The following is a 16,763-nucleotide window of genomic DNA, read 5'->3' on the forward strand; positions in this document are numbered from 1 at the left end:
CAAGTTCAATCCCAGCTACACAGTCTCCTGTAAACAGGTGAAGTGCGCCAAAGAGCAGGAGGAAAGAGCTTCCAGTAGAAACATCTTCAGCTCGGAAGCCACAAGCACAACAGGGAGGGAGGCCAAGGCTATAAAAATGCACAGTCTACCCAAAAAAATGCATTTTATTCTGAGTAATAGACAAAAAAATTCACCTTATCCTTGGAGTAACATTTTCCATCAGCAGGTTATAGCTCTGAAGGCATATTTTTCTAAGGTTTAGTCATTCATTCATTCACTCAGCAAAAAAAGCACTCACTCTGTGAGCATCCCTTAAGGCCAGACACTGTCCCAGATGCTGGGGCAGCCTACAAAGGTGGCGGGACAGACGGATCTCTGTCCTCATGGAGCTTCTCATCTCCTAGGTGAAGGGAGGTAATACACAAGGTAAACATGAAACAAACTCACTAACAAGGTAATAGCACTTGGCGTTGAGTGTGATGGTGGAAATAAATGGGGTAATGAGATAGAGGGCCCTAGGTGGGCAGGGTAACTTGAACTAACATGGTCAAGGAGGAGATGTTTGAGCTGAAGCCCGAATATCAACAAGGAGAGATAGTCCAGAGTCTGGGGCAAGCAAGTTCCAGGGAGAAGCATCAGGAAGTCCAACATCCCTGATGCAAAATAAATTTGGATGCTCAAGCCAGGAAGGAGGGCCAGCACAGCTCCCTGAACTGTGGGAAGAAGAGCAGGACATTCTGCAGGAAGTCAGGCTGGGACCAGATCACACAGAGCCTTGAAGACCATAATGGGAGCTCAGCTTTTACCGTAATCACAGTGGGCAGGGAACTGAGTGACATAATCCGGTCTGTCTAACGTGATGATCGCTCAGGTGATGGGAACAGGGTGGATGGAGGAGCAGGCTGGGCAGAGTGGAAGCCGGGCCGTTGAGAAGGATGCTGTAGCAGTGGTCCAGGCGAGGGATGGCAGTTTCCGCAGTGATGCAGAGACAGGAGTGATGGGCGTTCAACCAGAGAGTCTCTCAGAGTGGTCTTTAAAATGAGCAGTGGGCTCTCAGCTCTCACATTCTAAGCAGAATTTCCCAAGAGGAGTTTTATTGCACAGCTATTATGTGCTTTTAGTAATAAACATGGGTGGAATGATAGATTATACTGACTTGGTGGCCTGTATCTCTGAGAGAATAGATGGTGTGTCATCCTATTTCATGATCCCATAGATACTGGAAGCAAAAGATAATTTTTTCTTGATATCTAGAGTGTTTTAGATACCCGCTGACACTCGACAGACAATGTTCTCCAGAGCTTTCTTAAACCAGGACCTTTTAACAGCTATGAGGGGGGTCTTGCCCTGGGCCCTTCCTCTAGCCTCAAGGGCCCCAGGTGAGGAGGCAGGTAAGTGGGCATCTTGCCCAGGACTTTGGAAGCTGCTGGCAACCAGAGGAGACCTTTCTTCCTTTTTTCTAGAACACAGGCTGGTCTCAAGACAGGGTGGGAGTCTTCCGTCTCTGTGTTGAACAGGACTCCAAAGCCACAGCCGCCCAGATGTGCAGGGCAAAGGCGGGTGGTGCTTCCTGCCCACCCTTCAGGCCGTTGAGAAATGAACTGTCTCAGAGATGATCAAGCACGTCTGTGAGCTCAAATTAGAAATTTCATTCTTGTCATTCCCCAGCTAAAAACTAAGCGGCCGATCCAGACTCCTGCATGCTTCAGTGCAGGTGACACGCTTTTATTATCTGCCAGTTTTCACCAGAAAACAAGGCCATAGAACTGGCAAGATGACCATCTGTTTGACGCACCTGCCTTGACCCTGTCTGCAAGCTGAATGTTATTGCAAGAGGCTGACGTGCAATGGGGATTTTATAGAATAACTCTTCTTCTTTCTTAATGTCTGTATGTAAAATGAAGTGTTCAGGGCTACCGCATTTCTTCCATCTGGAATGATCCATGAGACACCAAGCTTTGTCAGGGCAAAACTGGCCTCGATAACCATCATTCCTCATTTGAAGTCTGGCGTTCTGTGCTAATACTTTTGTTTCTCTTTTGCTTTCAGCTCAAAGTACTGGAATTTCAACTTTGTATAGGAATTCATATGGTGCGCCCGCTGAAGACATCAAACATAACCAGGTAAAAGAGAGGTAGCACGTTGGTGTTCATTTCTCCCTTCGACTCCTGTGAAATATCTTGGAAGTGTAAAAAATAAGTTAGTTTCCATTTAACAAGCATAAAAAATGGAAAAAGAAAATAATGGTCCCTGTTGCTCTCCACTCACGTGGGACACAGCATACACGTGGGTGGTGGCAGTCATCAGAACAGCCTCAGATTTGAAAGCAATCTTTGGGTTTTTTGGCTGCATCAGGTCTTAGTTACAGCAAGTGTAAGATGCTGGTTACTAGACAAATTGTCTAATTACTAGACATGGATTAAGTAGCTCCTGTAACCCAGCCAATTCTTATTCGGAAGAAAGCATTCATTATACATGACAGTTACCAGTAAAATAGACACATCAAGTTCAATGTAAACAACTGAATAGAAGGCATGGTGTTATGCCTCGCCGCTCAGGCTAGTGGGGGAACCAGCAACAGCAGCATCACCTGGGAGGTTGTTAGAAACACAGAAGAGATGCTTCTCTGGCCCCTAACCCTAACCCTAACCCGTTCAGGGTCTTCAGCATCAGAGTTGCATTTTATCAAGGTGTCTAGGTGATTCATGTGGATGTTGAAATTTGAGGAACCCTGGCTGGTAGATACTTAAAGAATCCATCTGTGTTTTTGCATGTGTTTTATTTAGCAAATATTCGTTGAAGTCTCGTTTTCTCTCTGGTTCTAAGGGGAACTATAAAAGCAAGAAGGCACTGCCTCTGCTCCTTTATTGATGAATCACCTCATACTTTTCCTTCCCCGTGGTGGTCATCACAGAAAGACTGACATTCTTTATAACCCTTGGCTACTGGTAATCGTTTCCAGAACTGGCTTCTGCTGATGCTCTAGATTCCTGCCATGTGTCATGAAAATAGTACTGAAAAGATAAACCTGAAAGCTGTTTGCTTGATCACAGTAACCAGATGAAAGTAAACATGGAAGGGAAATGTGTGGTTTTGATCAGTTCTCACCACCCAGCAGGGCAGCATCTTTGAAGAGGAAAGGGACTCCCTTCCAGCAGGTAGACTGTCTGGTGCAAGGCCATTTCTAAGGGAAGAAGGAGGAGGACACAGTTCTGGTCTTTGCTAAAAGCAAAGAAGTCAGTGAATAAACAAAGAGGGGCATGAGCTCTAGACAAGAGGTCACCAGGGGTGACCCCCAACTATTTGCAGATCAACATGCCTACCCAAACATAAAGGAAAATGGAGATGCCAACTCTGTTTATGGAAATCAATGCTTTTTCTTTCAGCAACTATCAGGTACAGTGAGTCAATGGTCTCCAGCTCTTAAAGATATTTGTCAGGTTGTGATAGGACCCTGGTTTTGCATCCAAGAGCATAAGATCAGTCTTCAGCTTCTATAGGTCAAGAGAAGCTCATCACGAGAATCAGCCTGTTCTACATCAGCCTTTATCTCCAGGGAATCCCACTATTGTTGGCAATGAAGAAACACCCTGGTGTGGCCCAGGGGTCCTTGGCATCGCACAGTGTGGCTGCAGTACATTCCAACAGACTGCTTGCAATCTAGATTTAGAGGACCGTCCACAAGAGTTCTGAGAGGCACACTCTTTTCACCCAAGCCTATTCTGAGCATTTAAGAAAACTAGAATTAATGCACTAAGATGGCATCCCTGCCCCGAGAGAGTGAGCACAGCCTATTGTATGCAGCCTTTTGTCCAGGAGGCCCTAGAATGAACTCGACTCAACCTCGGTGTGAAACATCAAGGCCACGGTGTCTCAGGTGGATGTACTGAAACTCAGTCTGGATGGAGAGCAAGCTCTGAGCCACTTGTCAGCACAGGGGAGACGTTGCAGGCCAGCCCCCAGCAGAGCTGAGTCCTGTGGCCATAGCTCAGTGCCATCATTATTCGCTGAGCTGGTCCAGCCGAGGGAAGGGGGCAATTGGACTGTTAACTCCATTCTAATATCAAGCAACATTTTTGAAATGTCCACCAAAGAGAGTTGTTTTTTATCTAAAAAAAAATTTCCAAGAAAATCATTATGACACTCCAGTGACTTGAGAAAATAATAAAGCTTTTACTTGTTTTGGACTCTTTACTTACAGCCTTCCCTCTTGGGAATTCGGTAAAGGAAGACCATCCTAACCATTCAAAAAAGTTGGCCATTTGCTCCTCTTCCAGATGGGTGCTTCTGGAGATGACCTTGTAAACAGCATCCATGATGTGGATTTTCTGCCTATGTGAGCATGGTTGGTTATCACAGATGGCTTTTGTTTTTGGAACATTTCTGGGCCAAAAGCCACTTCACAACCTCATAGCTAGTAAATGGCCAGCTTGAAAAGTTTAACTGGGAGGGATGTGCTGGGTCCATTCAGTTTCGGTGTCAAAGCTGGGCCTCATGAGCTTTGCAGAGGAGTCTGGACAGGGATCCATCTTAGAGAAGAAGTGATTCACCGAGGGAAACTAGTTTCAGGGGGATCTCTGAGACGAGGCAAAAGACAATGAGATCTGAAAATAACGCAACAGCCCTGGATGTGTGGCCAAGTAAGGGAGGGGCCGGAGCTGGAGCTGGGAGGCGGGCTTCCCCTGACTCAGCAGAGAAGCAGCCAGGCAGCTTTGCAGCTGTGGCACACCCCCACGTGACTACCTGCCACTCCAGTTTCGAATCAGTGAATTCCGAGCATAAGGACTCCTAGAAGAAACAACCATTAGTGTGAAATAAGATTTGTGATCCTTGGTTTTATGTTTAGGGTCACAGATATTATTTTAAGAGTTAAGTGCTCAAATCCTTCAAAAACCCTGCTGAGCTTCTACCAGTCCATCCCATACTTATAAAGAAAAATAGCCTATTTAACCGTATCCTGCTGGCAATAGGATTTTCGTTCTTAAACTAGAAACAAAGGGTTTTGGTGTTTTGCTGACTGGTTTTCAAATTATTACTGACAACAATAAAAATGGCATCTTGAGTTCCTCAGTCTGGCTGCCAGGTGGGCAGGCAAGTAAAATTATCCCCAGAGCTGAGGAAATTGGGATCAAGGAGGGTAAGTGTTCGCCCCAGGTCACCGGAAGAAGCCAGGAAGAGGCAAAGACTGCAGCCTGGTTCTTCCGTCTGCTTGTCCCATGTGCCCTCCTGTATACCACTGGTTCTCAAATTTGAGGGTGAGTCAGGATCCCCTCGAAGACTGTTAAACACAGATTACTGGGCCCCAACCCCAGATGTTCTGATTCAGTAGGTCTGGGATGGAGCCCAATAATTTGTACCCCTAACGAGTTCCCAGGCGATGCTGATGCTCCTGGTCTTGGGACCACACTTTGAGAAGCACTGATCTTCACCACGGCCTCATTCATTGTATAATAATAACACCCTGAGTCTTCAGCTTTCACTGCGCAGTAGACTTTGAAGGTCTGTAGTGGGTGGCTCTTTCCCTTGTGTTAGGAATACGTTCAATTTGTGGGCGAACTCAGTGAGGAATACAAAGAAGTCTTCCATCAGCGTGCTACAGGGGTGGGAGGTGAGAAGGAGCACTGTCCTTCGTAATTTACACTAAACATTCTGCTGCTGAGGAAAGCTTTCAGCAAGGATGACTTTGTGGGAGCAGAAGCCACAAGACGGAGCGCCTAGAGCGTGGACCCCAGTGATGGCCACGTGAGCCAGCTGGTGGCACCTGCCCTTCCCAGAGAGGACGCTGCCTTAAGCGGAGAAGACAACAGCCTCAGGCTCCTCGGATGTGCCAGGGCTCCTCTGGACCACAAGAGACTCAGATTCAGAATACACCACTGTGGGATAGGAGCACCATTCCACCTCCTTTACAGAAGTCTGGCTTGTCCACACTGTGTGATGTTAAAAAAAAAATGCATTTATTTTAGCTCCTCTATGGGGGAGGCTGGTATTGGGGAGCATTTCACCTGCCTAATCTTGAACACTGTCAGATCATCTCTTAAATTAAATGACAAAATACAGCCAACATACCTCTGCGGTGAATGCATCTTACCAGCCGACATCCATGCCACTGGGCCAGGGAGCAAATTTAATCCCTTCAAACACAGCTGTGCCACCATCAGCTGTTCTGGGTGGCTCGTTCACACAAATTCTCCGAACTGCAGAACTCAACCTGAAAAGGGGTTGATATGGGACCTTTTGAACAATACAAATGAACTGAAGAAGGTAACTCCTGATATGAGACTAAAATAAGCTTGTGCTCAACCCAAAAATGTCCACCAGCCAGGGAGAACATAGCAGCAGTAAGAAATTTGAAACAGGCTGTGCCAGAAAAGAAAAAAAAGAAAGAAGTAGCCACCATGGAGGAGGGCCACGAGCCTCATAAGTAGCTTCCCATGAAGACCTCCCAAGCTCTAGCACTGCCCCTCCCCTGGTTACTGAGACCAGCACAGAGACGTCAGGCCTCATCTTGGTTTCCTTTGTCCATGGCCTCCCTTCTCATCACAGGGTCTGGAGTCAACTCAGTGAGGCTTCCCACCCCCCGAGGTGGAGCCACCTTGGCTCAACTGAGACTGTGCTCCTGTCTCGGAGAGAACATGGACTTTGGAGTCAGCCAGATGTGCATTCACATCCCAGCCTCACCCCACCACGAGCCATGGCATCCTGCACAAGTTTCTTATCTTCTCTGACCTTCAGTTTCTTCATCTATAAATTGGGAATTGGATGGATAAATGGATGGATGGGAAGGAAGGAAGGAAGGAAGGGAGGGAGAGAGGGAGAGAGGGAGGGAGGGAGGGAGAAATTGAGAGAGAGGAAGGGTGGAGGGAGAGAAGGAGATAGATTAGATAGATAAATAGGTAGATGATAGATGGATAAATGGATGGATGGATAGATAGATAAATGGATGGATGGATAGATATACACAGACATAAACATGCATCCATATATGTATGCATGCATACATTCATATACAAGAGTAAACAAAGAGGAATTTGTTAAATGTTGAATATAGTGCCCACTGAAATAGAATCAGTAAATTCTAATTCCCTCCCGGTGTAATTTTTCCAAACCTCCCAACTCTAATCCTTTGTATGCTCCACAATTGGGTAGCAGCACCAGGATGGAGTAGAGAAGTTCCACGTAGCACTCAGCTCTTCAAAGACCAGCAAAGAGCACCTTAGCCTATCCCGGTGATCAGGTACACGTGGTCTTAGCAATGTTTAATTGCAGATGTTGAAGTTCCAAATGTACCCCTCATGCCCAGGCTCTTAGACTAACACACATTTATGCTCGGAGGACTTTCACAGGTAGACAGAAACCTCATTCATTCAGCCACCACTATCTGGAAGTGTGACGCCTCCTGGATGGCAGCTGTGATGAAGTTCACCACTCCTTTGAAGAGCAGGTCGATTACTAGTGTAAATCAATTACATATAAAAGAGGGAGTTTCGCTTACTTGACAGAAGAATTACGGGCAGGCCAATAGAAGCATTCATTCACACACAACGTGCTAATTACAAATCGTTATCTATTAACTAAGACCAATTTCTAGAGGATGTTTCCATGCTGAACCTTAGTTAAATTAGTAGGGAATTACCGAGTCCACTGGCAGGTGATCAAACTGTGCTTTTTTAGGAGTTCCCTCAGACTTCCTGCACAATCATTACACTCGAGGAGCTTTGTGGACGCCATTATGTAGTGACTGTGGGGATGGTCCCTCCCCCATGCCTTGGGGGTATCCTCACTTTGGGAACGTGATGCTTAGGAAGGGACCGCATAGGCAGTGGGAAGGCGATAGCTAGGCCCCGACATATAAATGCTAATTATCAGCCTATGAACACTGTCTGTTTTACTGTCCTTAAAGCCAAGCGGAAGGAACTAACTAACTAATTAGACTTCACATTTCCCGAAGAATCCTGTGGTCCCTTTAGCCCCTAAAGGCCCCCTACATCAGACAGTAACCTGCAGAGGACAGGAATGGAAACAGGGAGCACTGAGGTAGGCTGGGGGACATTGGACAAGTCTGAAGACCCCTCTCCCCTAACCAAAGTCTTCATAATCCCACATTATTCTCGAGTCCCATCAATTCTTTTTTTTTTTTTTTTTTTTTTCAGTATGCGGCCTCTCACTGCTGTGGCCTCTCCTGTTGCAGAGCACAGGCTCCAGATGCGCAGGCTCAGCAGCCATGGCTCATGGGCCCAGCCGCTCCGCAGCATGTGGGATCCTCCCAGACCGGGGCCCGAACCCGTGTCCCCTGTATCAGCAGGCAGACTCTCAACCACTGCGCCACCAGGGAAACCCCATCAATTCTTTTTTTTTCTTTAATTTTATTTATTTATTTATGGCTGTGTTGGGTCTTCGTTTCTGTGCGAGGGCTTTCTCTAGTTGCGGCAAGTGGGGGCCACTCCTAATCACGGTGCGCGGGCCTCTCACTATCGCGGCCTCTCTTGTTGCAGAGCACATGCTCCAGACGCGCAGGCTCAGTAATTGTGGCTCACGGGGCTAGTTGCTCCGCGGCATGTGGGATCCTCCCAGCCCAGGGCTCGAACACGTGTCCCCTGCATTGGCAGGCAGATTCTCAACCACTGCGCCACCAGGGAAGCCCCCCCATCAATTCTTAATTGAACCAAGTTAGGAAATGTTTTGGTTCTCCAGAGCATAGAGTATTTGAAGTGTATTCCCTCTTCTTCTTACATGCTTCTCTGTATCCTTCTAAGGCTGTGGTACCTGGTCACTTAGGCAGGTGTGATGGAATGGCCCTATTACCGGGAAGCCTCCACCCTCCAGAGAGGTATTGATCACAGCCCTCCGAGCTGGCAGGAGGATGCCCAAGTGACCATTAGACCTTGTACATCTTCACTTTCTCTTTGTCTGAGATTACAGCACCCAGGTGTGATGGAAAAAAATGCAGGAAAGATGAATATAAATTACTTGTGTTCTGTAGTGTCTAGTGTATACCTCTTTAATTTGAAAAAGGTTAACTACTAAATGGTTCACTTATCATGGCAGTTCTGGCAATTTCTCAAAAAGTTAAACATAGAATTACCATCAGATCCAACAATTCCACTTCTTGGTACATACCCCTCAAAAATTGAAAGCAGGGACTCAAACAGATACTGGTGCACCATGTTCACAGCAGCGTTATTCACAATAGTCAAAGGGTGGAAATAATACAAGTGTCCATCAGTGGATAAATGGTTAAACAAATGTGGTCTCTCCATACAATGGAATATTATTTAGCCTTAAAAAGGAAGGAAATTCTGTCACATGCTACAACATGGATAAACCTTGAGGACATTATGTTAAGTGAAAGAAGGCAGACCCAAAAGGACCCATATTCTATTATTCCACTTCTATGAGGTACCTAGACTAGTGAAATTCATAGAGATGGAAAATAGAATGGCGGTTGCTACAAGCTGCGAAAAGAGGGTGGGATGGGGACTTAAGCTTAATGGATACAGAGTTTTTGTCTGTGATGATGAAAAAGTTATGAAAACGGATAGTGGTGACGGTGGCACAGGCAACAAATGTACTTAATGCCACTGAATTATATACAAAACAATTAAAATGGTCCATTTTATGTTATGTATACTTTACCATAATAATAATTTTTTAAAAAAAGATTTCCTAGAATGATAGCGTATGGACTCAGGAACCAACTTGAAAAAGGAAAGTCAATCAGGAGAAGTTCGATACTGGTGACCACGTGGAGGACGTTCGGAGCCTTAACTTTGAGAGAGGGTTGAGCGCATCGGCGGCGGGGGAGGACCGGTCAAGGGCAAACACGCTAACCCAGGTGCATCTTCTTTTCTGGGCAGGTTTCAGCACAGCCAGTCCCACAGGAGCCCAGCAGAAAAGACTACGAGACCTACCAGCCATTTCCGAATTCCACGAGAAACTACGACGAGTCCTTCTTCGAGGACCAGGTCCACCACCGCCCTCCGGCCAGCGAGTACATGCACCTGGGACTCAAGTCCACGGGCAACTACGTCGACTTCTACTCCGCTGCCCGTCCCTACAGTGAACTGAACTATGAAACGAGTCACTACCCCGCGTCCCCCGACTCCTGGGTGTGAGGCAGGCAGCACCGGGAACAGTGCATGTGCATGCAGACCACAGACATTGCTATTTTTCTTTTCCCCTGCAAATTTAGTTTGTTAAAGCCTGTTCCATAGGAAGGCTGGGATAACCAGTAAGGAAACTTTAAGAGCTATTTTAGAAAGCTAAATGAATCGAACGTTAACTTGAAAGTCAATAGAAAGTGATCCTCAATCTGACCTTGTACAACACCTTTCTAGTGCGGGTTGGAGAGTCTAAAAAGTGCTTTCCACTGAATGTGGCTGAAGGCAGCACAGAAGGCGGTCGGTGTGATGGTTGTAAGCACAGAGGCACGTGGTTCACACACTTCAGAGGGACGGCTTCTCACGCTTTGTTTACTCTTCATCCGTTGTGATTCTAGGCTTCAAGTTGCACTGGGGTTCCTCTGTACAGCAAGATGTTTCTTGCCCTTTGTTAATGCATTGTTGTAAAGTATTTGATGTACATTACAGATTAAAGAAGAAAAGCGCATTGTGTATATTACACCAATGCTGCAGCGTTTCCTCATCTATGGTTCTAAATATTGCTTCAATTTCAAACTTTTGAAAGATGTATGGATTTCCAGTTTTTCTTTTCTTTCTCGCAGTATGTTTTAACAGAAAAAAATGGGAAAAAAGGAATATTTAGCAGTATTGTTCGTTCTGATATGTGAATTTGTTTGTGGCAACTAAGCAAGGCATTCAGCAGTTTCTGACAATTAACATCCATCATTCCACACTCCTTGTCAACAAAGTGCTTTTTCACTGCCTAAAATTTTAGATGTAGATATTTGAAATAGATTTTTTCATTTATACCAGTTTTCTTTATGATGATACAGTGTTAAAAGAAAATAAATTACAATTGATCTGTCATCCATATTTGCTAAGAATGTCTATTTCCAAGGACCTATCTGACAAAACACACATTCTTGCTCGTGTGTCTGTGCGTGTGTGGGTGTGTGTCCACGTATGTATAAAAGTGACCTGTGTGAGATTTTATTTGGATAGAAGCTATTTCATTTGCTGTTCATCTTGTACAAACTTTGTTTTTGGTTTTCAGTATGAATGTACATCAGCTGTTCCTTTTGTACTCTCTCTATACTTCTGACCGTCTAGTGACTCAGGATGTTAGGCCAGTGGAGGTAGTTATAGGATTTTCACACATTCTTGGATACCAACCCTTTCTAAGGGCCCATCTCCTTCCATGTTTCATGCCCTCAGAACATGATAAACCATGGCCAACTCAATAATTTCACTTTGGAGCCAATTACTTGAAATAGCCACAGAAAATGTAAACTGCTCACCTTATGCCCCCCCAAACTTTTTTGTTCATGTGGCAGGGAGCAGTAGACAATTATGGATTAGATTATTAAAATTGAACTTGAAGCTAATGGTAGAATAGTTGTTAACAGAGCTAGGAAGTAAGACTAACCATTCAAAAGAACAGGGGCTGTGGGTAAATTAGCTTTGCTCTTTAGATGCAAGTGACTGAGGCCAATAGGTGCCTAGTAAATGTTAACTGTTCTTGAAAAAATAAAACATTAAATAACAAAAGAAATTGGCTGCCATCTTCCTTTAAAACTTTCTCCCCTTCTCTCTATGTAGTTTAATTCAGCTCAAAATCTAAACTTCATGGTTCTTTCTCCAAATTTAGCAACAACCAAACGATTTCTTGTTCATGCATATTTGTGCAAATGAGAAGCTCATTTCTAGAGCAGCGTGGTAGACAGACATTTTCATATGACTTGTCCTACAGTTACAAGTTGGCCCTTCTCACCCTGTTTACTATAGGAATACACATTTCTGGGTCCCCTCCCAGGAATGCTCCAGCCCCTAAGAGACATATAAATATGTAGCTTTGAGGACAGTGTTTCCACTTCATTACTGTCATAGAATGAAATAGTAAAGTTCTTCAAGGCAGAGATATGGTACAGACATGATTTGTCCATAACCAAATAGCTGGTTTAACTTTTCCAAAAGTAAGCAGTAGGACTCATTCTCTGGCTTGAGTTGTACAGGGGGATGTTAATGCATGTCCTTGTCCTAGCAGGAGCTTTATATTTCCTCTGTGACTTTGAGTCTGTGCAAGCCCAACATTTACAACCCTTGAAGACCAAGGAGGTCTCTGCTGCCTGTGATTTTTTAAGAGCACATTGCACCAGGCTGACATGAATGAATTCAGCCAGAAGCCTCTGGAATCAGAGTTAGAGCTAGGAGAAAGTCAATTAAAAGTGTTCACAGTTACTCAAGTTGATTCTTTTATCCTTTTCATACACGCTCACACGTACACACATGGAAGTAAGAAGTAAGGAGAGAGACAGATGACAGATGGTGATGGTAGATAGATGATAGATAGACGGTAGATAGAAGATAGATAGATAGATAGATGATAGATATAGGTGATGATATATGAGATAGATAGATGATAGATAGATAGATAGATAGATAGATGATAGATGAGGTTTTATCTGAACTGTGAAGTGACCTAAAGCCAGCCCATCTCCTTGGCAATAAAGGTTGATCAATGGGTGATTTATTATTTATAACATGTGTGCCTGGGACAAAAGCTGAAAGTGGTCAGAAGCATTGTTTTTGCTTTCATTGTACCGAAGTGACCAAGTGTGACCCTGTCCCCCAAGTGGCTGCCTCCTGGGGCTACAAGAACCTCCAGATCTTGGACTTTCTACTGAGATGGGAATGGTGTTTTTCAGAGGAAAAGAGGGAAAAATAGAAAATTTCTTTTTCCTCTCAATCCTTATGGTGGACCATACATACACCCAATGTATTTAATAGGATGTGAAATTCAAACATTATGTATGAAAAAGGACCCATTGTTTTTTTCACTTGAGAGCTTTGATCACCAGGGCCTAAGTAAGGAACACTTAAACTATAATACTATGAATAATATTAAATCAGATTTTTAATACTGATTCAATTTTAATGCCACAATTGGTACGTCAATCCTCTTTGTCAATCGTGAGTTAGACAATAAAATGTCAGACAGGTTTATAAGAATGAGGGTTACCCAAGATGTCACATCATACTTGGTGCTAACTAAGGTTAACCAGTGACAACCCATTTCTTGTTGATAAGACTCAGGCATTACAGAAAACTGCTATGAAAATAAGCAGTGTTTAAATTCAGTGTTTATATATATATATATATATAAATTTATTTGGCCTGTTTTGTTTCTCTTACTTCAGCCCTTCTTCAGTGACTGATACTGTCCCCCTATATCTGAGAGCTGTGCCCCTGAGGAGTGAGGTTTGACTCTCTGAAGACACGGTATTTTCACTCAAGAGATTTGCAGTTGAGTCTGGGCTCCCTGAGGACAGGCCAGCTCTGCTCCACTCAGAATCAGCCACTGAGGCTCAAAGGCTGGAAGCTGGAATCACTTGACGACTCATTCACTTAACTGTCTGGCACCTGGGCCTGGAAGACTCCAGTAGCTGAGGGCAGGAATAGCTGCAGCTCCTCAGACATCCTATGAGGTCTCTCCACAGGCTCTGGTCAGCAGGGATGCTTCAGGGGGGTCAAACTTCTGACATGTCATCTCAGGGTTCCCAAAGTCTATGTCCCAAGAGAAAGAACCAAACATGAAAGTCAAGATGCATTCCATTACTCAACGCAATTGCAAAATATCGCTCAGTTCCAGGGGGCAGGGGGCAGAAATAGACTCCATCTCTTGATGGGGACGGGGGAGAGGGGGCAGCAGTGGCAAGATTATGGAAGAGCCTGTAGCATTGGAAATACCAGTGTTGCCTTTCTGATACAATCTACCAATCTATCATAAAACTGATAACATTTTGCCTTAATAAATTCAGCTTCTTTAACTTGTAGCCAATATGTCTTAATAATGGCAAAAGCAGTATTTTATCATAAGTAAAAAACAAATAATTTAAACAAAAAATGAGTGAAAAATCCACGTCCTTATGTCAGAAGGAAAGGTTTGGGGTCTTGGGTTTGTGTTTTCCTCCAGCTGAATGCAAACATGGAAGCAAATGGTGACTCTGATTCCTGGCAGCCATCTAACAACCATGAGGGGACCAGAATAAGTTGAAGCTGAAGCTGAGAACAGCAGATTAGAGAGACTGAAAGAATTTGGCTCTCCTCTGAAATCATTTGAAAGCATCTAATTCCCAAAATATTCCAAAATGGACAATCAGTAAGCACTTATACCCACATTCTACAGACTCTCCTTTGCCTTCTCCTAGGAAGTAACAGAAGGCTGGACTGATGAAAAAAAAAACTCAAGGTAAAGACTTACATATTCACATCATCATGTCCTCAGAATAGGAATATGCTTTTCTGAAGAGTCAGGAAGATAGATTATAAAAAATAACCCCATTATTAATTTTTGGTAAGCAGAAAGGCATTCTGTAAACACTATCTCTAGTCATCATTCTATCTTATTCTTTTAACTACCAGTAATATATGCTATGGATTCATAACTGAATGGGTCTGAAGTTGTGTTATTGCCTCAATACACTATCACTATTAGAGGAATTTTAGGTTCTTAAGCAATTACACCCTCCATGGGCTCATGCTCTATATCCAACGAGAACAAAGGAAAGATGATTAAAGGGTTGAAAAAACTAAGAAGTAAAACAGTTCTCATGTACTATTGAACATTGATTGATACAGCTTCCTTCTGAGTCACACTGTCTTTGGGAATGCATAGTTTCTAAATGGGAGTGTCTCCAAGTTACATCACCCTTTATCACTTCCTCTTCTGGTAACACACGCCACCTAAATTATCAATGTGATGCAATGACTGCCTTCCCTGTTTCCACAATTCCCAGCCCCACACCTTCCGCTTACTGACACTGGTCCCTGGGCCCTATGAAGGTAAAGAAGATTCAGAGCATTCACAGCAAATGAAACGTTGCTACAGATGAATGTCTCTGGCTTCCAATCTCCAGCCATCCAATCACAGCAGCTCTGCCAACAGCTGCTTCACCAGCCCAGACTTTTCACAAGCTCTGTTAGGGAAGCATCCCATCCAGATGTTCATTCAAGACCCAAGATTCTGAAGGGCAGAATCTTTACTTACTGAGAATTTAGTATAGACCTTGAAGAAGAAGAGGAAGAAGAAGGAGAAGGAGGAGAAGAAGAAGAAGAAAGGAAGAAGGAGAAGGAGAAGAAGAAGAAGAAGAAGAAGAAGAAGAAGAAGAAGAAGAAGAAGAAAAAGGAGGAGGAGGAGGAGGAGGAGGAGGAGGAGAAGGAGAAGGAGAAGAAGAAGAAGAAGGAGGAGGAGGAGAAGGAGGAGGAGGAGGAGAAGAAGAAGAAGAAGAAGAAGAAAGAAGAAGAAGAAGAAGAAGAAGAAGAAGAAGAAGAAGAAGAAGAAGAAGAAGAAGAAGGAGAAGAAGAAGAAGAAGAAGAAGAAGAAGAAGAAGAAGAAGAAGAAGAAGGAGAAGAAGAAGAAGAAGAAAGAAGAAGGAGAAGAAGAAGAAGAAGGAAGAAGAAGAAGGAGAAGAAGGAGAAGAAGGAGAAGAAGGAGAAGAAGAAGAAGAAGAAGAAGAAGAAGAAGAAGAAGAAGAAGAAGAAGAAGAAGAAGAAGAAGAAGAAGAAGAAGAAGAAGAAGAAGAAGAAGGAGAAGAAGAAGAAGAAGAAGAAGAAGAAAGAAGAAGAGGAAGGAGAAAGAAGCAACAGCTATGATGACAACAGATAACAGAACTGGCACCAAATGTGCTCATGGCTGTTAGGACCAGGAGGAAATGACTAGTAAACTGCCGTATGAAATGGACACAAAAGGACAAGGAAAATTAGCTTTCTTTTTTTTTTTTTTTTTTTTTTTTTTTTTTGCTGTACGTGGGCCTCTCACTGTTGTGGCGTCTCCTGTTGCGGAGCACAGGCTCCAGATGCGCAGGCTCAGCGGCCATGGCTCACGGGCCCAGCTGCTCCACGGCATGTGGGACCTTCCCAGACCGGGGCACGAACGCGCGTCCCCTGTATCGCCAGGCGGACTCTCAACCACTGCGCCACCAGGGAAGCCCAAAATTAGGTTTCTTAATGGTTGTGTTTTGCTTTAGACTACTCCAGAGATGTCTAAAAAGCCAGAGAGGAGATTGGCAGTCCCTTTTGGGTGGAAGTTCACTGTGACAGAAGTCACTAACCCAGTTACTAGGGAATCATAAGCATTTTTCTGCAATTAATTTTGACTCTAGTAAGTTTTGAAAGTTAGAGCTATATTTTTAAATAATTTAATAGGACTATAGCAAGAAATCTTCCCATTATGTTAATATGTAAACAAAGTATTTAATTAGGTTTACCAGATTCAGCAAATTAAGATACAGAGTGTCCAGTTAAAATTAAATTTCAGTGAAATAGCCAATAAATTTTTTTAATATAAGTATGTCCCATACAATACTGGGAACATATTTACACTAAAATTTGTTTTCATTATTATCTAAAATTCAAATACAGCTGGGAACCTTGTATTTTATCTGGCAATCCTAATTTAACCTATAATTCTGTCATTATTTTTCTAAGGAGTAATACTTTATAGAAAAATTGAAATAAATTCAAGAATTCCTTACTTGCTTAATCTCATTATAGATGTATACATAATTTTATATATATGTGTGTGAACATACAGAGTTAGGACTCAGAAACCCTGTTTGAATAAGCTAGGTAATGTTTGGGTCTCTC

At 43.6% G+C, this 16,763-nt stretch overlaps 1 protein-coding gene across 2 annotated transcripts in view; it reads left to right on the plus strand.

Moving 5' to 3' along the window:
- Window positions 1–10,947, plus strand: part of CTNND2 (catenin delta 2) — a gene marked incomplete at its 5' end in the record, with an annotated part of 948,683 nt that extends 937,736 nt beyond the window's left edge. For both annotated transcript variants that reach the window (XM_082623542.1, XM_082623543.1), the window contains 2 exons: window positions 2,050–2,123; window positions 9,855–10,947. In XM_082623542.1, the coding sequence (XP_082479668.1) occupies window positions 2,050–2,123; window positions 9,855–10,112 (332 nt within the window). In that variant the 3' untranslated portion in view covers window positions 10,113–10,947. The remainder of the gene's footprint in view (window positions 1–2,049; window positions 2,124–9,854) is intronic.
- Between the last annotated feature and the right edge of the window lie 5,816 nt (window positions 10,948–16,763).

Source organism: Mesoplodon mirus (genome assembly GCF_964341445.2).
Source record: "Mesoplodon mirus genome assembly, chromosome: 5".
In the NCBI taxonomy this organism is placed as follows: domain Eukaryota; kingdom Metazoa; phylum Chordata; class Mammalia; order Artiodactyla; family Ziphiidae; genus Mesoplodon; species Mesoplodon mirus.